The sequence below is a fragment of the Somniosus microcephalus genome, chromosome 1, assembly GCF_052327205.1.
Source record: "Somniosus microcephalus isolate GS21.2 chromosome 1, FLI_Smic_1.0, whole genome shotgun sequence".
Lineage (NCBI taxonomy): Eukaryota > Metazoa > Chordata > Chondrichthyes > Squaliformes > Somniosidae > Somniosus > Somniosus microcephalus.
In genome coordinates this window covers 396149513-396173390 of record NC_140987.1, presented here as the reverse complement: position 1 = coordinate 396173390, position 23878 = coordinate 396149513, and the positions used below count along the sequence as shown (strand labels likewise).

General features: G+C 43.8%; 1 protein-coding gene across 2 annotated transcripts in view; it reads left to right on the top strand.

Annotated features, from left to right (window-relative positions):
• LOC147125125 (rho GTPase-activating protein 6-like) overlaps nt 1-23878 on the top strand; it is a 341140-nt gene that overhangs the window by 146352 nt on the left and 170910 nt on the right. The window contains exon 1 of one of the 2 annotated variants that reach the window (XM_085997721.1): nt 1498-1924. The exons of the other annotated variant lie outside the window; for it this stretch is intronic. Coding sequence (XP_085853847.1) covers nt 1904-1924 — 21 coding nt within the window. The 5' untranslated portion in view covers nt 1498-1903. Of the gene's footprint in view, nt 1-1497; nt 1925-23878 lie in introns of those variants that run through there. 2 annotated transcript variants of the gene reach the window in all.

Sequence of the window (23878 nt, the reverse complement as noted above, 5' to 3'; positions counted from 1 at the left end):
TCCCTATTCCGTTTTTAACCTGTTGAAGTCTCATGTTTGCAGGGTGCCTTATATGTTAGGCATACCATGTTCCTTTTAGATATTGAAATCAAATTACTCATTTATTTAGTATTATCCAAAACTTGGTATGTATGGCTAAAGTGTTCTGAAATCATTTTCTTTCTAGAATTACAACCCTGGCACACAGAGCAAAGTCATAAAATACTCTGAGATAATCTGAGGAGATATTTACAGGATAGGGTGTGTCAATATTTTTTCATAATAGAATTTTAAAGGGCCATGTTGTCTGGTAAAATATCCACAAGAATCTGGGCTACTGTGCTTTACAATCTCTAATCTGTTTTATCTTTCATCTGTTGCTTGGATTTATGCTGTATTTAATCTGACAGTTGGTGCATTGTACCATGCAGAGATTGTCTGACAGTATGGTATAATCTAGGACCGTTGGACAACTGGGAGGTTGCTGCACTTTGGGACAGTGTGGAAGACTGCAATAATCAGATAAGCTGGAACGGTCTGGGATATTTAGGGAAAAATGGGACAGGGTGAGATAGTTTGGGAGGATGGAACAGTGCGGGTCTACCAATAGCAACGGCAATTAAACAGCAACAGAAAGAATGAAGTAAGAGGCAGTCACTGGAAATCCAGTCCCTGACCATCCAATGGGGTATAGGTGAGCACTCTGCATCATGAATCCTGAGTAATGTTTTATTTCTGATTTTCTCCATTCCCCAGTCAGTCTTGTTCGGGTATGATTTCTTGGGTTTGGGTAATGCTCCAGTACTTCATCCTTGCGGCCATTCCTCATGGCTGAGCACAGACAGTGAGTGTTGGCGAGCTGTTCAACCATGGGATGGGGAATGATAACCAAAACAAATTCTGTTTTCATCCAACATTCACATATGCACACTTCCTAGCAGCAGTCACTGGATAGTGATCAGGAGCAAGAACCCTGACTGATTTATCACCACATACTCTAGGGATGCAGAGGCCAATTATAGCACACGTATTGTTGCCCTTGCTGGGATCAGCCAGCTCAGCACAGAGTGGGGTTCACACCTGGGACCTTTGGCAGATTAATCTATTTAATTCAAATCTTCCTTTTTGAATGCTGCAAAGTTCATATAAAAATGCACACAAAAATGCTTTGTGCAGTCGGCTACTCTCGAGTACCTGAGGCTGTCTCAGATGTAACACATTAATACAAGCCAGTCAGCATTCATCAAAGAGTAAAATGAGAGTGCAGAGGAGAATCATTCTCACTAGGTCTATTGGAGCCAGTGAATGTAATGTACTCGCATAGAGACAATTTTAACTGACTACTGTTGAGGTCATTGAGCTGTATGTAAAAGCTCTGGATAGCAAGATAATAAAAGGCTTGTTCATTTGTCCTATGGCTCTCTCTCTTTCATAGCAGATAATGTTTTGTGCAATTTTTAGCCTAAGCCCACTGCAGCCTGCTTTCCTGTCAGTGGATTGCTTTGCTAGATACTGCTGTTGTGTTCTTTCTCGCCCTTACACACTCTCACTCTCTCTCTCTCTCTCCATATTCTGTTTCTCCCTGTCGATCCAGAGATTTTTTTTGGCAAGTTGCACACTTTTCTGGACTTCTCTAACTCCCACAGATGGAAGGGAAGCTGGTCACATTCCCAGCCTGTGTAAACATTAGTGATTAATGCAAATGGAAAGAGCAGCTTTTTAGGGGGGTCTTTTCCCTTCAGCTCTCTCTCTCTCTCCATCTCTCACTATCTCTCTCACACACACACACAAACGCACTCATTTTGCAACAGCAGCTCTGCGCAGCAAATGGAGTGAATGAGATCCATAAGCATTCTGGCTATTAGTAATTTCTTCAGAGAGAGAGATAAGGCATTTTGTTAGAACTGTTGTCAGCATCTCAGATATGGATATCAAGGCACTCACAGTAAGTACTGATGCGAGACTTGTAAATATCACGTTTTACTGTCTCAGAGGGTAATTTAAAGTCTGCTTCCTTTGGAATTAACACTACTGCTAAAACACTAATTTATGCTGCTGAATTTTGTTGTTGCAGAATGGTTACCATATTTATATTCCAATATGTTATGTGAATTGCATTTGCACCTTTCTATAGTCAAATGTAAATAAGGCAATGCTGTTCAGATAAGCTAATGATGTAACTGCCTTTAATTCTGTGAGGTTTTAAGTAGTTTGATTTTATTGGTAATAAAGTCTCTGAAACTCAGTGGGTGTAGTTTCCAGTCCATCTGTATATGACCGAGCTATATTAAAATCTAATGGAAACAGAAACAATTGTAGTACTGAAATTTTACAATCTAAAAGGCTTTACTGATTATATCTACTCTAGTTGACAGTGATTCTGACAAAACCAAGACTGCACTGTGTACAGTTCTCCACACCGAAAAAAAATCATAATGCTGGCTTTGCCATCAACCCTGGCTTCAATGGCAGCACTGTAATGTGAGCAAAGTTGTACTACTGTTTCTGAGGATGACTTCGATGGCAGTGCCAAAGGTGCTTTTATATTAAAGGAGTGTGATAGTTGCATGGGGCTCCCTCTGTCAGTTGCACGGCCGAGCATAAACGTCCTGACATTTAAGGAATCAACAGCATAATATACTCATGTAAATGCAGATTTACAAATGTGCATAAAGGTTAAGCAAGCCAGTTTCAGTAAAGTAAACATGGAGATTTGGTCCCACTGTTTGCAGCAATTAGGTTTCCACATTATACAGCAGAGCCCGGCGTGACCAGCACCCAACAATAACTTGCACTTATATTGAACTGTTGATGTAGGAAAATGCCCCAAAGCATTTTAATCGCCCAATTAAAAAGTATAAAGAAAAGAGCAGTGCATGAAGGTCACTTCTTAGACAGGAACAGTGGGGAAATGAGCAATAGAAAAGCTCGAACCTTGCTACATAAGTGAGAAGGAGCTGCTGCCTGCGGAGAGTATCACCATAGGTTTTCCCTTTTGCCAGTCAAGGCAGTAAAGGCAGAGCTGCTGGCATTAGCTACTGTTCCATCTGGCAATGAGCAGACTGAATGTACAGGCCAGCAGTGTGGTTTCGTGTAATGGTGCTCTACGTCTCTTTTATCCATAGTGATTTTTTGTCCTTATCAATGTGCAGTTCTCCACAATTTAGACCCCGAACTTCAGGAGAGCTTTGCATTCAAATGACTTTGAGTAAGGCGATAAAACATTGGGTAACACCCAGCAGCAAGAAATGAAATCTGTGATTGTAACTCTCAAACAACTGGGCATGGTACTGGTGCAGTGAAATCTGCTCTTTCATGTAAATAGGACTGATGGCACAGTACCAGGGGCTCTGGCATATTATAGGACCACTTCAATTGTATCAACAGGATGTGATGTTTATGACAACTATAATGTTGTCCTCATAAGTCAAGCTTCTTCTGAATGGGAGTAGACTGAGTGTAAACTGTGGGAGGATGTTGAAATAGCCAGAAGAGCTGCATGCTACTATTGTTATAGTGAGGTCATGTGCAAGTGGCACATTGACGTGGTCTGACCTGATTTATGTGATCTCATGATGTGTTTGCATACAAACATAGTACTAGTAATTCTCACACAAGGTAGGGCCCCTGTCAGTGTGTGACTACTAGAGGGGGAGGGTAGTCAGTGTGTGACTACTAGAGGGGGAGGGCACTTGGGCATCCATTCTTGTCTGACCACCAGTTCCGTTTTTCAAAGAGACCAGGGGCTTTGCAAAATCCCCCCATCCTCAAAACATTTGGAAAGGTAAAATTATTGTCCACCTTAATTATTTCTTGTGGTAATAGCCCATGCTTAAATAAAGGAGCTCCATGTAGAGATATGGTTGGAAAGGCAGAAAGCAAATGGTAGGGTGAAAATAAGTTGGTGAGTGGTGTTGCACTGGATCTGTGTTAGGGCTGCTCTTATTTATTGAATGCATGGCCTAGACTTGGGGATTGAGGTAACATTTCAAAATATGCTGATGACACCAAAGTGGGGGTTATGGCAAATTCTGATGAGGATTGTGAAAGACTGCAGGAGAACATAGAGGGACTAGCAGGATGGGCAGCTAAATGGCAGACAAAAGCAAAATACTGCGGATGCTGGAAATCTGAAATAAAAACAAAAAATTCTGGAAATACTCAGCAGGTCAGGCAGCATCTGTGGAGAGAGATACAGAGTTAACGTTTCAGGTCAATGATCTTTCATCAGAACTGAAAAAAGTTAGAGATGTAACAGGTTTTAAGCAAGTGCAGAGGCAGGGAAAGGGGGGAGGGGAGGAAAGAACAAAATGAAAGGTCTGTGATAGGGTGGAAGGCAGGAACGATTAAATGACAAAAGGGATGATAGTGCAAGGCAAAAGGAGATGGTAATGGGACAAGTAAAGGAACAAAAGATAAATCTAGAAGAGGTGTAAATGGGAATGGCAGAATCATCAACAGCTGCCATTTGACAAAATAGAGGTAGAGGTTATGGTCTGAAATTGTTCAACTCGATATTGAATCCAGAGGCTGTAAAGTGCCTAATTGAAAGATGAGGTGCTGTTCCTCGAGCTTACGTTGAGCTTCATTGGAACAGTGTAAAAGGCCAAGGACGGAGAGGTCAGAGTGGGAGTGGAGCGGAGAATTAAAATGACAGGTGTCCGGAAGCTTGGGGTCACGCTTACGGACTAAACGGAGGTGTTCTGCAAAGCGATCATTCATTCTGCGTTTGGTCTCCCCAATGTAGAGGAGATCACATCGTGAGCAGCGAATACAGTATACTAAATTGCAAGAAGTACAAGTAAATCGCTGTTTCATCTGGAAGGAGTGTTTGGGGCCCTGGACAGTGGGATGGGAGGAGGTAAAAGGGCAGGTGTTGCATCTCCTGCGCTTGCACGGGAAGGTGCCATGGGAAGGGGAGGGGTGTTAGGGGTGATTGAGGAGTGGGCCAGGGTGTTGCAGAGGGAGTGGTTCCTATGGAATGTTGAAAGCGGAGGGGAAGATGTGTTTGGTGGTGGGATCACGCTGGAGGTGGCGGAAATGCCGGTGGATGATCCGTTGAATGTGGAGGCTGGTGGGGTGAAAGATGAGGACAAGGGGAATCCTATCGTGATTTTGGGAGGGAGGGGAAGGGGTGAAAGCAGAAGTGCAGGAAATAGACTGACACAGTCGAGGGCCGTGTCAACCACAGTAGAGGGGAATCCTCGGTTGAGGAAAAAAGAAGACATATCGGAAGCACTGGTATGGAAGGTGGCATCGTCTGAGCAGATGTGATGGAGATGGAGAAACTGGGAGAAAGGAATAGAGTCCTTACAGGAGGCGGGGTGGGAGGAAGTGTGGTCCAGGTAGCTGTGGGAGTCAGTGGGCTTATAGTGGATGTTTGTCGATAGCCTATCCCCAGAAATGGAGACAGAGAAGTCGAGGAAGGTAAGGGAAGAGTCGGATATGGACCATGTGAAGGCGAGGGAAGGGTGAAAATTGGAATCAAAGTGAATGAACTTTTCTAGTTCAGGGTGAGAGCAGGAAACTGCACCGATACAGTCATCAATGTACTGGAAAAAGAGGTGAGGGAGGGGACCTGAGTAGGACTGGAACAAAGAATGTTCCACAAATCCCACGAAAAGACAGGCATAGCTAGGACCCATGCGAGTTCCCATAGCAACACCTTTAATTTGGAGGAAGTGAGTGGAGTCAAAGGAGAAGTTGTTCAATGTGAGAACAAGTTCAGCCAGGCGGAGGAGGGTGGTGGTGGATGGGGACTGGTTGGGCCTCTGTTCAAGGAAGAAGCGGAGTGCCGTCAGGCCATCCTGGTGGGGGATAGAGGTGTAGAGGGATTGGACGTCCATGGTGAAAAGGAGGCAGTTGGGGCCAGAAAACTGGAAACTTTTAAAATGGCAGAGGGCGTTGGAAGAGTCACAGATGTAGGTGGGAAGAGACTGGACAAGGGGGGGTAAAAAATAGAGTCGAAGTAGGAAGAAATCAGTTCTGTGGGGCACGAATAGGCTGAAACGATGGGCTGGATTTTCATTGAGGAGTCGGGACTACAACTTTCGGGGTTGTAGTCCCGCCTCCATCGAGTTGTAGCCAACCCACGCGATTTTCACTTGATTGACCTTGTTGAGCCCATCCAGCAGGTTCAGCAGGCCAATTAAGGGCCACCCGGCAACAGGTGACATCACAGATTGATATTTCATCTGTCAAGACCTTTTGACAGATGAAATATCAGCGTTTCACAGCTGTTTGAAGCTGTCAAACACTGACAATCTGTACTCCAAGTTAATTCCTTCCTCTCAGGATGATTTAGAGATCTCTCCGGAACAGAAAGCTGAAAGCTGCAATTTTTGACAAATCGCGGCCATTCAGCTTTCTGTGCCGGTGAGATGAGGGACTCTCGAGACCTGAAGGAAGGAAGGCTGTAAAGGTAAGTAAAACTTCTTTAAACACACCAAACACACTTACCTCTGCACTCATGCATCCATCACTCACCTGAACACCGGACATCTCGACCCCTCCAAGCCCTTCATCCCGACAGCCCGCCTCGCTAACTTGGCGTGGTTTGGAGCTGTCGGGAATCCCACATTTCACCAATGAAAATAGGGATTAGGCTAAAAACTGCCTGTTAACTACCTGTTAACAGGCAGTTACTTGGCGCTAATCCCCTTCCCGCCTCGGGGAGGCGGGTCCCAGTGCGGGTCGGGTACCCGCCTCCTTTGAAACTGGCATGGAGGCGGGATGGGTTCGTGCCTCCCCCCCCCCCCCGATTTCGGGATTTTAACCCCCCACATGCCTCCAATCCCGCCTCCACAGCCCAATGAAAATCCTGCCCGATGGGTCTACCAGGGTAAATGGCAGATGCAGTTCAATACAGGAAAATACAAAGTAATACTTTTTGAAAGTAAGAATAAAGAGAAGAAATACACCTAGAATGGTAATATTTTAATTCGGGGCAGAGGAGCAGAGGTACTTTGATGTGCAGATGCACACATCATTAAAGGTGGCAGTGCAAATAGATAAGGCCATAAAAAAGGCTAATGGGATCCTTGGTTTTGTACCTAGAGGCTTAGAATACCAGAGATGAACTTGTACAAAACCATAGATAGGCTACAGTTGGAATATTGTGTGCTGTTTTGGCCACCCCATTAAAGGAATGTTACGAAAGAAATAGAAATGGTGCTGCATAGATTCATTGAGGTATTACCAGCGAAGATGGGTGATGGTTATTAAGAGACTCAAGAATCTGGAGCTTTTATTTGAGCTGATAAAGATAGAGGTCATCAAGATCATGAAGGGTTATAATAAGGCAACTGGCGATGAATTGTTTCCACTGGTTGATGAGATGGTAATCAGCATAACACAATTTAAGATAATCACAAAATGACATAAAGGGCAGGTTAGAAAAAGTTGATTTATACAAAGGAATTCTCTGCCATAAATCGTTTTTGAAGCAGAATCCATAGAATCTTTTGAAAGGGGATTAAATAGTTGCTCGATGGGCCAAATGGCCTGTTTCCACTGTACATTCTACAATTGTATAATTCTATGAAAATTACAGGGAAGTGATTTTGATGACAAACAGAAAGCAGTGACTGACTGTTAATGGTAAAAATTGACAAAATATTGTTTGAGGGCACCATGACTCGGTGGATTAGTGTACCATAGAGTATGGTCCTAAACCATACAGACTGGAGATCTATGATGTGTGTAGAAGCAGCTATCCTTAGCTGGCACAGTAAGGAGGGGACTACCTGTGGCCTCAGCGCCCATGGCCAGTTACTTAATGCTGGATGCTTCTGACCTGCAGTAAAAACCATCCAGCACTTTATGATTTACAAAGTTCCCTGACCAAACAACTAGTAAATTCTAAGTGACCTCACTAAACAGCAATTAAACAATTTGGGCAGGATTTTCATTGGGCCATGGAGGCGGGATTGGAGGCGTGTGGGGGGTTAAAATCTTGAAATCGGGGGACACAAACCCACCCCGCCCCGAACCCGCCTCCATGCCAGTTTCAAAGGAGGCGGATACCCAACCTGTGCTGGGAGCCGCCTCCCTGAGGCGGGAAGGGGATTAGTGCCAATTAACTGCCTGTTAACAGGTAGTTAACAGGCAGTTTTAAGCCTAATCCCTATTTTTATTCCTGAAGTGTGGGATTCCCGACAGCTCCAAACCACGCCAAGTTAGCAAGGCAGACCGTCGGGCTGAAGGGCTTGGAGGGTTCGAGATGTCCGTTGTTCAGGTGAGTGATGGGTGCATGAATGCAGAGGTAAGTGTGTTTGGTGTGTGTAAAGTGTTTAAAGAAGTTTTACACACATTTACTTACCTTTACAGCCTTCCTTCCTTCAGGTCTCGGGAGTCCCTCATCTCACCGGCACAGAAAGCAGAATGACCGCGAGCTGTCAAAAGTTGCAGCATTCAGCTTTCTGTTCTGGAGAGATCTCTAAATCATCCTGAGAGGAAGGAATTAACTTGGAGTACAGATTGTCAGTGTTTGACAGCTTCAAAGAGCTGTCAAACGCTGATATTTCATCTGTCAAAAGCTCTTGACAGATGAAATGTCAATCTGTGACGTCACCGGTTGCCGGGTGGCCCTTAATTGGCCTGCTGAGCCCGCTGGGTGGGCTCAACTAGGTCAATTGAGTAAAAATCGCGTGGGTTGGCCACAACTTGATGGAGGCAGGACTACAACCCCAAAAGTTGTAGTCCCGCCTCCTACACGCCTCCAGTTTCAAAATCCAACCCTTTATTTAACAATTAGGCTTTGTGGCCTTAAATACTTACAAAAAGGGAAAGAAAGCCCACCTGTCCAGTAAACTTTTCAGCATTTATCTCAAGAAATAGGAGCAATTACACCTTGTAGCCTTAAAGAAACACACACTTACACCTTAGCAGCAGAATAATACAGTGTGTGTTACATCATATAATATTCCTGTCCTTATTAAACAGCAGAACCTCTGACTTACTGTAAGTGGGACAATGGCGGGGGGGGGGGAGTCATCTAGTAAGTATACCTAACTATTTATATATATCTATAAAACATGGAAGAAATTATAGTTTGAGAAGATTTTATCTGATGTTTTGTGTTATTTCCAAAGTACAGTGAATTACTTTATACATATAGTTCATGATTTCAGTTTTATTTCTGAGTAGTAACTGGGAGGCGCAAAACAACCCAATCTCACCCCCTTTACACTTATACTGTAATCCCATTCTAACAAAAGCTAACATACCATTTGCTTTCCTAATTGCTTGCTGTACCTGCATGTTAACTTTCTGTGATTAATGTACAAGGACACCCAGGTCCCTCTGAATGCAAACATTTCCCAGTCTCTCAACATTCAAAAAATATTCTGCTTTTTTGTTTTTCCTACCAAAGTGGATAACTTCACACTTCCCCACATTGTATTCCATTTGCCATGTTCTTGCCCACTCAGTTAGCCTGTCTATATCTCTCTGTAGCCTCTTTGTGTCCTCCTCACAGCTTACTTTCCCACCTAACTTTGTATCATTAGCAAACCTGAATACGTTACACTCCATCCCTTCATCTAAGTCATTAATGTAGATTGTAAATAGCTGAGGCCCAAGCACTGATCCTTGTTCTACCCTGCTAGTTACAGCCTGCCAACCCAAAAAAGTCCCATTTATTCCTACTCTCTGTTTTCTGTCCATTAACAAATCCTCAATCAAACCATCTTCAGCTGCTTCATCAATGACCTTCCCTCCATCACAAGGTCAGAAGTGGGGATGTTCGCTGATGAGTGCACAGTGTTCAGTGCCACTCGCAACTCCTCAGATAATGAAGCAGTCCATGCCCGCATGCAGCAAGACCTGGATGACATTCAGGCTTGGTCTGATAAGTGGCAGGTAACATTTGCGCCACACAAATGCCAGGCAATGGCTATCTCCAACAAGCGAGCATCTAACCACCGCTCCTTGACATTCAACAGCATTACCATCGCCATTGAATATCGCATCAATATCCTGGAGTCACCATTGACCAGAAACTTAACTGGACCATCCACATAAATACTGTGGCAACAAGAGCAGGTCAGAGGTAATCTGCGGCGAATGTCTCACCTCCTGACTCCCCAAAGCCTTTCCACCATCTACAAGGCACAAGTCAGGAGTGTGATGGAATACTCTCCACTTGCCTGGATGAGTGCAGCTCCAACAACACTCAAGAAGCTCGACACCATCCAAGACAAAGCAGCCCATCCACCACCTTAAACATTCACTCCCTCCACCACCGGCGTACTATAGCTGCAGTGTGTACCATCTACAAGATACACTACAGCGACTTGCCAAGGCTTCTTCGGCAGCACCTCCCAAACCCGCAACTTCTACCACCAGACAAGGGCAGCAGGCGCATATGAACACCACCACCTCCAAGTTCCCCTCCAAGTCACACACCATCCTTCATCATCGCTGGGTCAAAATCCTGGAACTCCCTCCCGAACAGCACTGTGGGAGTACCTTCACCACACGGACTGCAGCAGTTCAAGAAGGCAGCTCACCACCACCTTCTCAAGGGCAACTAGAGATGGGCAATAAATGCTGGCCTTGTCAGCGATGCCCACATCCCATGAACAAATAAAAAAATATATTGCCCCCAATCTCATGAGTTCTAATTTTGTGTAATAACCTCTTGTGTGGCACCTTATTGAATGCTTTTTGAAAATCCAAATACAGTACATCCACTGGTTCCCCCTTATCCATCCTACTAGTTACATCTTCAGAAACTCTAACAGATTTGTCAAACACGATTTCCCTTTCATAAAACCGTGCTGACTCTGCCGAATCATATTACGATTTTCTAAGTGTCCTGTTACCACGTCCCTAATAATAGAATCGAGCATTTTGCCTACTACTGATGTCAGGTTAACTGGCCTATAGTTCCCCGCTTTTTCTCTTCCTCCTTTCTTAAATAGCGGGGTTGTTTGCTACCTTCCAATCCTTGGGGATTGTTTGAGAATCTAGGGAATTCTGGAAGATTAATAGCAGTGTATCTATTATCTCTACAGCGACTTCTTTTAAAACCCTGGGATGCAGGTCATCAGGTTCAGGGGATTTGTCGCCAATTAGTCCCATTAATTTCTCCAGTATTAGGTCTTTACTTATATTGATTTCTTTAAGTTCCTCATTCTCTCTAGACCCTTAGTTCCCCATTATTTCCGGAATGTTTTTTGTGTCATCCACCGTGAAGACAGATACAAAGGGTTGGATTTTACCAGCCCTGAGGAGGTGGGTTTGGAGGCGGGACAGCTGGGAAAATGGTAAAAATTGGGAACGGGTCCCAACCCCACTCCCATCCCGCCTCTGAACCATCTTCCCGGGAGGCAGGTCCGGTCTCCTAGCAGCGGGGAGGAGATTAGAGCAAATTAACTGCCTGTTAACAGGTAGTTAACAGGCAGTTAAGAGGCTTTTCCCCATTTTCAGCCTGCTGATGTGGCCTTCCTGATGGCGGGAAACCCCGCCAGGGTCAGCAAGGCGAGCGGTGGGTCTGCAGCGGTGGGTCTGCAGCAGTGTAAGTGTGCAAATGACAGCTTCAGAGGTAGTGTGATGGGTGCAATGGTGCACAGGTAAATATGACAGGTGAGAGAATGTAGTGAGAAATATTTTTAATCTGTTTATATGTATCTGCAGGTGACGAGATTTGATATTTCTGTGAAGCCTCATCTGATCGGCAGAATTGACAGATGGCTTCTGCAATCTCACATGCAGCTGCCACTGTTTTCTCCTAAGGAGAGAGTCATTGTTGAGTCTGGGTGCAAGGGCTCACCTTTGGACAGTGATTGTCAGTGTTTGACAGCACCTCAATGCTGTCAAACACTGACAATTCATCTGTCAAAAAATGATGGTGCCTGTCACTTTAACAAAACCGGCAGATGAAGTATCATCCACTGACATCATCTGACATCGGCTCTCCCTTAATTGGCCGGCAAGCCCACAGGGTGGGCTTAACAAGGCCAATCAAGGGAAAATAGCGCCAGGTCGTCAGATGTCGCTGGGGGCGGGACAAGAATCCAGAAACCAGCAGTCCCGCTCCCAACGCGCCTCCTCAGGTAAGATCCCGGCCAAAGTATTTGTTTAATGTCTCTGCCATTTCCTTATTGCCCATTATAATTTCTCCTGTCTCTGCCTCGAATGGGCCCACGTTTACTTTCACTAATCTCTTCCTATTTACATACCTATAGAAATGTTTACAATCTGTTTTTATGTCCCTTGCTAATTTACTCTCATTCTTTTTTCTCTTTCCTTATCAATTTCTTGGTCCTCCTTTGCTGAATTCTAAAATCCTCCCAATCTTCAGGCTTACTACTCTTTTTGGCAACATTATAAGCCTCTTCCTTTGATTTAATACTATCTTTAACTTCTCCTGTTAGCCATGTTTGGACCACTTTTCCTGTGGGACTTTTGTGCCTTAAAGGAATATATATTTATTGTAAATTATGTACAGGAAACTCTTTGGTATCCGGCACCGACGGGACCGGGATTCTGCCAGTTGATTAAAAATTCCGGATGACGGAGAGGGTTATCTACTGAGGCTATTTTTAACAAACAAAAATAAAAAAATCAAGAAATTGGGTACTCACCTACAGAATGTTGTGTTAAATGGATGGTGGAAGATGCTTGATTAAGTACAGTACTGCCAGTTGAGGTTAATTACTTAACAGTAAAACAAAACTTATACAGTAAACGACTGTATGCAGTACTGTAGTTGACTGTACACTTATTCCAAGGAAGAGACTACCAGCAGCACAGGAGACACACAGAAAAATGGCGGATTGGAAGAGACTACCAGCAGCGCGGGAGAGTCAGACTCCTGTTATTGAGGTGTTCGGACTTCCGACAGCACTAAGAAGCCGAGTAATGGCAGCTTGGAGAACTACCCCCACTGACTAACTCGGCCACCACAGGAGACTCGGACTCAGGCTCGGCAACATTTCCGGTTATTGAGGTGTTGGTTTCGGAGTATGAATTTTGCCGGTTAATAGAGAATTCCGGATATTTAGGTGCTGTTTAAATGAGAGTTTCCTGTTAATTCTTTAAATGCTAGCCATTGCTTGTCTACCATCATACCTTTTAATGTAGTTTCCCAATCTAACTTAGCCAACTCGCCGCTCATACCTAGGTAGTTTGCTTTGTTTAGATTTAAGACCCTAGTTTTCGACTTAACTAAATTACTTCCAAACTCAATATAAAATTCTATCATATTATGGTCACTCTTCCCTAAAGGCCCCTTTAATACAAGGTTATTAATTAACCCTTTCTCATTGCACAATACTAGATCTAAAATAGTCTGTTTCCTCGTTAGTTTTTTAGGTCAGTATGTTGAGAAACCATCTTGTATGCATTCCATGAACTCGTCCTCCACACTATTACTGCAAATTTGGTTTGCCCAGTTTATATGTAGATTAAAGTCCCCCATAATTATTGTATTACCCTTATTACATGGACCTCTAATTTCCTGATTTATACTCTGCCCCACATTACAACTACTGTTTGGGGGCCTATAAACAACTCCCATCAATGTTTTCTGCCCCTTGCTGTTTCTTAGCTCCACCCAAACTGATTCTACTTCTTTATTTTCCGAGCTAAGATCCTTTCTCTCTACTGTCTTTATCCCATCCTTTATTATCAGGGCTACCCCTCCTCCTTTTCCATTTTGCATATCTCTTCCAAAAGTTAAGTATCCTGGAATATTTAGTTCCCAATCTTGGTCACTTTGCAACCACGTCTCTGTAATGGCTATCAGATCAAACCTATTCATTTCCATCTGCGCTTGTTGGGAGACTTACTTATTTTGATTTAACAGTATGATATATCAGCTTCATTTGTTTAAATGGGTTTCTAGTCTGCTTAATCTTTTAAACAGAAATCTGACTCCTAACTTTCCAAGCTCTCAGTACTAGTTAAGACCTGTAAGGAATGAATGGGCACAGTATACGCAGGACAAGTGGGATTTACAGCTCTAAGGAGCCCTGGATCAATTTTCAGTCCATTTTCTGGAATCCTCTTACCTTGGCTTGATTGCCCAAATCCACATACATTGTAGCATCTCAGCTCAATCGTCTGAGCGTTTGAGAAATGTGCAGACTAGAGCTACAATAAGATCATCTAACACAAACAGGGATGCAGGAAGTATCTAGAAGAGGCTATTTGACTGTGGATTCTTCACAGTCAAGCCAGATGTTGTCTGCATCTTATATCCACACATGTGCACCTTGAAGCAAGAACTGGTTGATTTTTCCTCTCCCTAGCCCATGGGGAACACAAGCCAATCGTAGCACCCCAACTGCCTCCCCAGATGAGATCCAGGTAATTCAGCACAGACTAGGAATCAAACCTGTGGCTTTCTTGGGCCATCAGGTGAGCCTGTTTTTGCTGTTCTTTGTTTTCTTTTTCTACCTTTTCCTTTGCTGATTTTTATTTTCCTGGATGAAGCTGATCAAATAATTCTTGTATAATGTCATACAATTTGTTCACATGTCACCACCTAAATACTGGATCAGGAGAAACTGGGCAGCATCAGAATAAGGGGAAGAAAAACTGGATAGAATTATGAGAGGAGAGAGGATTGGAGACGCACAATAAGGTCAGAATTGAGGCAGAGGAGAGACTGGGCAGCATTGTGACAGGAATACTGCAAGAAGTAATTATGGAGGAGATGCTGTGAATCGATAATTGAGGGGTGGGGTTGGGGTGAGAGATAAAGTAATTGATTTTGTAATGGAGTGTAACATTGCAAGTGGGGGCAGAGTTCGTAGAGTTTTCAAGTGTACAATGTGCTGCCTGCAGCCATAGACCACCTTGCCCACTATAGGTACGCCGTACGAGCGCCATAACTCGGAAAGTTAATTTCTGTGGGAAAGAAGAAATAAAATCTGCAGATAGCTTGCCAGACTTGTAATTGTGGGGCCGCTTGACCTATTGAAATTGATCCTTCGAGCTCCAGTGCTGCTACCTGATAGCTCAGCAAGCTTTGGTCAGTCAACAGATTATCAAATAAACCTAGTGTAGCATCACAGTTCAGGTCTCAAGTGTATGTGAACTGATATTCAAAATTATGAAGGGTTTTGATACAGTAAATAAGGAGAAACTGTTTCCACTTCTACTGGCAGGAGGGTCAGTAACCAGAGGAAATAGATTTAAAGTAATTGGCAAAAGAACTAGAGGGGAGATGAGGAGGAATCTTTTTACACAGCGTGTTGTTATGATCTGGAATGCACTGCTTGAAAGCAGATTCAATAGTAACTTTCAAAAGGGAATTGGGTATATACTTGAGAATGAAAAAATTGTAGGGCTATGGGGAAAGAGCAGGGGAGTGGGACTAATTGGATAGAGCCGGCACAGGCACAATGGGCTGAATGGCCTCCTTCTGTGCTGTGTGTTTCTATGATTCTATGATATGTGAAGGCTGATTTTCTGACTATGCGCTGCTGATGGGGAGCCTCAGCCCCTGGTTGAGTGTATCAGGAGCAAACAACTCAGCTTTTTCCATAATAACATGCTAAATGCTTTGAATGTCAAAATATGTGACAAGCTGAGTTACTTGGCTGAGAAAAAAAGTAGACTGCAGCAGAATAAAACTGGACCAGAAAGCAGAGGAGCAACAGAGGTGTAACAGAGGTCCCTGTGGCCACATGAACAGACGCTGCAGCGCGCGCCCCGTCTCCTCTGTCCATTTTCAGATTTTCTGGGTCATCGTGTTTCTGACACACGAAGTAACAAGTTTCCCTACATCCACAAATGCCGCCATTCGTTTAAGGAATAGGAAGCTGGGATTGGACCAAATGTTTACTTTAAATTGGGAATGTCAGCTTCTTTGTTAATTCCCTTAAAAATAAAAATAAAAATATGACAAATTGAAATTTTACGTGGAGTTGAAGTTTTGTCAATATTTGAAAACCTGGGATAACAAATCTTAAAATATCAACACATTCTGCAATTTTCCAATATCTGTCACAGAGCAGGAGCCAGAAAACTCAAAATCTAACATCTATCACAAATAAAATCTAATTCCACCTTTGCTCAGTAAGTAATGAAGGGGAGACAATGAGGAGGAGAAAGCTACTGCAGTGAGAATGAGGATGAGAAGTAAAATCTCAGCATTAGCACTGGAGATAATAACAAGAAGTTACTTCAACCATGTGGAGGTGGATCGTTTAAAAAAATATAAGGAAATATTGATATCTATTTATTCAGATGGTTTTTATTACATAGCAAAAATCAAGTTTTCCCGGGTCTGATAAGTGTACAGATGAACCAGATCTGACTGTATTTTGGTTTTCATTGTAAGTCAATGCTGTGTAAACTCAAATACAGGAAACTTTCGATTTACCGGCACCTAAATAACCGGAAATCTCGGTTAACCGGCAAAATTCAGGAGTAGGGTCAGGTAACTTTTATTACTTACCTTCCTCCATTTGTTGCTGTGCAAGGGTGTGGCTGCAGCTGTTGCTAAGCTACAGAGATGCTTGCAACTTGTGGCCATTGTTCTGAAGCTGTTGCTAAGCAACAGGATATGTTGCTTTATACGGAGCTCTCAGCTCCGTATCTTTTACTATAGCGTTCGGTTATCTGGAATTTTTGATGAACTGGCACCATGTCGGTCCCGTCCGTGCCGGATAAAAAAAAGTTTCCTGTAGCCATTTTGGCAATAAATTGTTTCCCTGTTTGAGATGACTAATTAGTATTTCAATGATCTCCTGTTGTGCGAGCAATTCAGTGTCAGATGTGGTCAACAGCACAAGTAAATGATTTTAAATCATGGATCTTTAGGGGTTTGTGAAAATATTAAAGTTAATTAATGTTAGTTGGGACCAGCTGCTGCCTGCTGGGCTACATATGAAATGGCAACGGAATCCAACTGAAGCCTGCACTCTTTGTTCCCTTCTTGGCAAGAGGCTCCAGGTTTAGTTTCTGTTCTAGTTCATTCTTTCCCAGGACCTCAACTCCTTACCTCCCTTGTTCTCTTCCTCTTATATTCTACTGAAGCTTACTGTCACCTAACCACTATTTGATTAAATTCATCTTCTACTCTTTTCAACCTTGGTAGTGTTCTGCAATAGGGTCATGGCCCTTAACCTTAATTTCTCAACTAGCAGTGGTTCATTTCTGGTCAGTGCATCAATGCCGACAAACAACATATTACACCACATTCCTAATTGGGAGATCATTCACCTTGTTAGGAAACTGCCCCTGTGAACTTCTGGTAGCTATTTATATTGTAGGTATCACACTGCCCATTCAGGCAATATAAGTAAAAATCCAAAATGTTACAAACATTAAAAAAAAATTGCTAATATTGTTTAAAGTACTTGAGGCTTAACAAACTTAATGCCAGTTCCTTCACAGCAGGAAGTCGCTCTTGGTGGCTCAGAGATTGGGTTAAGGAGGCTGTGGCAGGGAGTCGCAGTCAGCAGGTGCATGAGTGGGTGGGAAAGCGATCCTTGATCTTGGTTGGTTAAGATTCTAGGCTCCCGGTGAGGGGCAGCTTGGAGGCAGCAGCAATGGGGTATTCATCATAGTGTGGGAAATCACTATATGAAATCCTGTCTGGCAGCCTCAAAAACTTTGTTCCCACTGTAAACAGGCACCAGTTTTAAGTTTCTTAAGTACTTTGAGCACTTTTCAAGTTATTAATAACATTTTAATATATTTAAAGGTGCTCAAAATATTCAAGAAAGGTAAAGCTAGTTTTTGGTCACAGTAGGAGCCTGATACTAGGCCGAAAACTACCAAGAAGCCGAATCTGGTCCACAGTCAGGGTGATGCTATGAGCTGCATTGCCACTTCCTTTGGAGACTATAGCTTGGAAGACTGACAAATACAGACAATCTACCATGCAGTTGATACTAGGAGAACTTAATAAAAGGTAAGTGTTGTGTGTGTATATATATAAATATATAGAGAGCGAGACAGAGAGAGCAAATATAGAAGGATATGTTGATAGTGTGTGGATGTGGTAAGGGATTGAGATCTGGTGAATACTTTTTGGGGCTGGCTTATAGGGTACTTGGGGTGTGGGACTGTTTGGGTGGTGAACAGTGAGAGATATATATAGAGAGAGAGCTTGTTAAAGGGGGAAGCAGCAGCAGTTCATCAAGGTTATGGGAGTATTTGGAGGTGTTGGGGGGCCTGGCAATATGGGCGGGGGGAGGTGTGAGGGGGGAATGACAGGGCTTTTTGAGAGGTCAGTTTCGGCATATGCAATTACTGCAGTACAGCCAGCACAGATAAGTAACAAGAAAGATTAAAATGACTTTTAGGCATCTTGGGCCTTGAAATTATGTTGCACAATAATAACAGCATTTAAATGTTTAAGGCATTAATATGGAATGCCTTCCATCATTTTTAGTGGAGGCTTTAACTTATTTAAAATAATGCTATACTAGCAGAGAAAGGAATTTAATATGAACAATTAAAGCATGGTATGCTATTAACACAATGTAATTTACACGCCTCAGCAACAAAGAGAGTAATTATGGGCTGCTGAAGAAGCAAGGCTGCAACCAGTTTCTTTAGGTGGAATACCTATTTAATTCAAATAGGTAGTATTTTTAGTCTTTGCATTATTCAAGTCAGCTGGAAAGGCAGTTTCCATCGCCATTATGTTATGTTATGATAAGTTTGTTAGTCTGCTTACCATTGTAGAACTGTGACATACTGGCCAGGGAGTTCACAGGTTCAATCCCTGGTATGTATTAAATTAGTACATCTCAGCCAAAGTGGTGGTAGGGGCACTACAATGCATTACAGTCACTAAGAGATGGGGACAAATCAGCCAGGGTTCCTGCTCCTACTCCCTAGCCAGTCACTTCTGATGGGAAGTACATGTGAAGGCAGGATTAGGCACGGCTGCCTGCCCCAGTTGAATATACTACTGACACTCACCAGACTGACATATGATAATTAGGCATTGACGTTTGAAGGCATCAGTGTCCCTAGGAATTGATGATGAAAGCGCCATCACCCATAATACACAATATATTCCTGGTATTGATGCAGAGCTTTCCAAACAATGTTCCCTCACTTCCAGTTCTGTTCTGGGAAAAGAAATCTCTGTTTTATATAGATCATGTGATCCTTTTTCTTCTCACTCTCTGTACCTTTTGAAAAGCTGCTGCAAAAAATTGAACTAAATGATATCACTGGAGAGACCATTAGTTGCAATTATGGTTGCTATGGTGGCTTTATATTTTTCTGGTAGCTATTTGTGAAGATGCCCTGATCATAAAATTTCACAATGAGGATGAGATTTAGGATTAGGGTTAAAGGATACTCCACTTTGCTGCAACAATCATACCAAAATGTCATTAAAGAATAATGGGCCAAAGCAAATATTTTTCTCAAAGCTCTACATTCATGAAAATCATTTCCTAAAATGGTTCAAGGTACTTACTGGCAATAATAGTTTTACAGGGAGACATAGGCTGCAATTTTGCGGGGGGGAGGGGGGGGTGGTCAGTGGGCACGATTGGTAGCGGGTCGGGTGGGAAAGTGTTTTTTTTCCACAGCGGGTCGGGACCCGACACGCAGCGGTGGGGGACCCAATCCAGGTAATTAGTGGCTTGTTTAAAGCCACTTAAGAATGATTTTCAGCTTACCTTTTGCATTTGACAGGTCGCCCATGGGGTCCACGCTGAGGCAGGAGTTCAGTGGCCATTTAATCAGCTGTTGAGTTCAACGCTTCAAATGTAAAATAAAAGCTCCCACCTTACAGAGATATCTTCCCTCAGCCACAAGCACTTCCTCACTACATTTCCACAACAGATTCAGGATGCTGCAAGTCTTTACACAAGTCTCCATCCAGTCTGACCTCATTACCTCTCTCACCATTGACAGATCGCTTCTTTTGTCTCAACTTCACCTGCCATCTATTCCATCAGCATGTGTGCCGCTTATACTCTCTCACCTTGGTCCTCAGAATCCCACCATGATCAGTCCCAACACCAGCAGCACCAGGCACACCAGCAGCACCAACACCAACCTTCTCCGCAATCACCTGATGCTGCATAGGACAGAGGGCATCAGCACCCAAGCACATTGCTGCCCGGGAGGCCAGGGATGGCCAGATTTACTTCACTTGATGCTGTATACGTTGGCTGCCACATGATGCGCCAGGTTGGCACCACCCCACAGCAACACCATAAAGTATCCCTACAATGCCCAAGCCATTCCTTTCACACTCATGACCATTGCGGGGGGTACCGTTATGTCTCATCATTCACTGTAACTCACTAAGCCACCTCCAAAGGTGCACACAAATCTGTCCAAGAACGCAAAGTGTTGAAAATAAGGGTTTCAATGTTTGACAGCACATTAACAGAAACTTTACATAAACATTGGATAAAACACCTAAGTGCCTACCCTTGTGTTTTGTTAGTTGGTATGATTGCACACGGATGAGGGTGAGTGCAAGGCGTGGCTAGTGAGATGGGGATGTGATAATATAGATAGGGAGGGATGGGTGGAGGTGCAAGGTAAGTTGGTGTGAGTAAGGATGTGCAGGAGTAGGGTAGGGAAGGCAGAGTGATGGGGATGTGATGAGAGGCACAGGAGGATACAGTTGAGTGTGGCTTTGTACTAACGTTTCCTGATCTAATGAGATAATTGAAACATTTGCGGCACTGCACCCAGGTCCTCCTGACCACATCCCTGCTTGTGCCCTCCTCTGCAATGTGCAACCAGGCTGTGTTGATCTCCTGGGGAGATCTCTTCCGCCCATGGGAAGGGAAGAAGACCTCCCTGCATGCTGTGACTCCCTCCATAAGCATTTGGAGGGAGTCATGGGAGAGCCTGGGTGCAGCCCTGTGCCTTTGTGCAGTGATTATCAGTGTTTGCAGCAGCTCAATGCTATAGAACACTGACAGCACAAGTATCAAAATTAATTTGGCCATGGTCCGTTTAAGGAAACTGGCTGATGACATGCCATCAAATGACGTCACCAGACCCGCTTCCTCTAATTGGCCGGGAAACGCGCTGGGTGGACTTAACAAGCCCCATCAAGGGAAATTCATTTTACAGAGCAGGTTGGAGCCAGCAGCGGAGTCTGGAACCAGCAGCGGAGTTGGGACCCGCCACCGACGTCACCCGCCATGGACCCGCCAAAGTTAGCAAAATCTCGACCATAGGATTTATTAGAATCTACAAGCCAGATATTTTCCTTCTGTGGCGGAAACTCAGAAGAATATAAAGGCTCACAAGTGTGCTGTAGAACTGCTTTCATCCCATGGGCCATGCACTTTTGATTTTCTCCTGTACGCCTAGGTCCTGCTGGGCCATGTTTCTACAAATGAGAGGACAGACTTTGCGTTTTTCTCAGACCTCTGCTAGATTTGAATAAAGTCAGATTTTGAATGGCTGCTTGGTGACACTTGACAGCAGTCTGGTAAGGACCTCTCCCCCCACCTTTCCCATCAATGCCCCATCTCACAGAGTGGAACATGTTGGTCTCTGCCAGCACCATCTGGTGCCATACGGCTCAGATCAGTAACTGAGCTAAGACGCTGATCAGAACCTGCACCCCTTCCAACAACCCCAGATAATACATTGTGAACATTTGCCACTCCCAAATCCATGGGAGTGATGTGCAAGCAATTTGGCACGTCCTCAGAGTAAAAAAGTTCTGGAACTTTGACAGCCCTGCTGCATTTCTGTGCATTTGTGAGCAAGTCTGAAAGTTATGAATAGAAGAAAGGGAAAAATAAATGGTATCCCATAGATGCTGCATCAGGGCTCGGAGCTGTGTCTGCAATCCCAATCTCAGCTCTGTTAAAAGAGAGGAACTAAGGTTGCCAACCCTCCAGGAATCTCCAGGAATTAAAGATTGATCACCTGGTCACTGCCTCAAGCAACCAGTGAAAATAATCATAGGGGCATTTTTTTCATTTTCTTTTAACACTTTTGTTTATTGGTTATAAAAGTATTGGAAATGGGGGAAAAAGGCTGTTTGACTTACAGTTGAGAATCATCCCGTCAGGGAACGAATAGTCTGTTCACTTTCAAGTTGGCATGAGAAGGCGTGGTTGCTCGAGGATGGATGGATCCGGTGACCAATGGTGGGTGTGTGGGGGCGGGGCTGTTGGAAGCCAGAGGTTTTGTGCCGAAACCTCCTGGAATACTTTCAACCAGAGTTGACAATCCTAAGAAGAATCGAGCTAAGGCCAGCAACTTCCCCAGAAGTGTGGGGAATTCTGATGTAAGTGAACCACTCTTGTACCCCTCCTTGGGTAAATGATCAGTGCCAGTGAAACCATATCCCAGCATAAGTCAGCACCATCAAGAAAGGAGGGGAGAAACATTGGGGGTCAGAGGGAAGGAGTACAAGGATGCAGCTACGCTATTGTCTTTACTTGAGATCATGACCAATAATAACATTCATTCTAAGGACATGCCACATCTAATGAAAGCTTCAGAAAAACATTTTACAGCAGAGAAAAATAATCTAAAACAATTAGAGGAAAGGGATTGCTTGGGACCAGCAGCTGAGCTATAAGTAGAAAAATCTGGGCAAGGGGCCCAGGAGCTGGATTTATTTCCTATTAATAAAAAATAGAGAGATTGGGGAAGCCAAGTCAGTAACCTTACTAGCACAACTGGAATAGGCTGCTGCATCTAAATAATTTAAATATATATATTTGTTCTTGGGATGCTGGTGATGCTAGCAAGGCCACATTTCTTGCCCATCCCTAGTTGCCCTGAGTTAGTGGTGGAGGACCTTCTTCTTGAACCATGGCAGTCATTGTGGTAATGGTGCTCTCACAATGGGGGATGTTGTGTGATCTGTCCACTGCACATGCTCGGAGTGCAATAAAAATTGAAGTGTTAGGTGGCAGAATATGATGGTTAACTACAGAAGCCTAAGAATAAAAGAATCAGGAGAGAGTAAAGGACAAACTAAAGGAAGGAATAAGGATAACACAAACAGCCAGAGATTGGATGAAGTCATACAGCATAAAGGTAAAATAACTACAAAAAAAAGAGGAATAATAAATAAAAAACAATTTAAACTGTTGATACAGCAATGTACGTAGTATTCAAAACAAAATGTTGATTACTTGCTGTACTGCCTGCTAACGTTTTGTGTTTCATGCACAAGGACCCCCAGGACCCTCTTAACTGTAGCAATTTGTAATCTCTCTCCATTTAAATAATAATTTGCTTTTTTATTTTTCCTGCCAAAGTGTATAACCTCGCACTTTCCCACATTATACTCCATCTGGCAGATGTTTGCCCACTCACTTAGCCTGTCTATATCCCTTTGCAGGTACCTTGGGCTCAATTTTAACTCAGCCATCAGGTGGGCTTTAAGGCGTGTGGGGGGTTAAAATCGCAAAACCTGGGAGTCGGGACCCCCCCCGGCCTGGTTCCCGACACCTAGCCATTTTAACCCAGGCGTGTCTGATGGTCCCGAATCAGTCCCGTCTGCAACAGGCGGGACTGGTCTTTAGGGCCCTTAAACAGCACTAATTGGCCTTTATAATCCCATTTTAACAGGCCCTTGCCTGTTTAACCCTTTTCCCACGTAAAACACGCCTGGTGGGGATCACGCCTGTGAAACATGGCGTGAGCACTATTGGCTTGCTGACTATCAGCTGCAGGTCAACCATTAAAGAGGAGATTTGATCAGTCATCATTTGCAGGTGGCAGGACTTTGTTGTCTCAGGCCTGGGGCAACTTTTACCAGGCTTAACCACACCTGTGGAAGGTTGGAGCCTCGCACGCTTCTCCAGTGTGACCTCCTGTGAAACCCCTCTCGCCACCCTCACTCAGCGCTTCCTCAACGGAGGCATCTACCAGAAACATGGGAAGCCTTTTTCTCCATCCCTTCTTGGCATTAGAGGACCTCCAGCACCAGGCGCGGCAGCAGCAGAACCAGGAACAACAGCAGCACCAG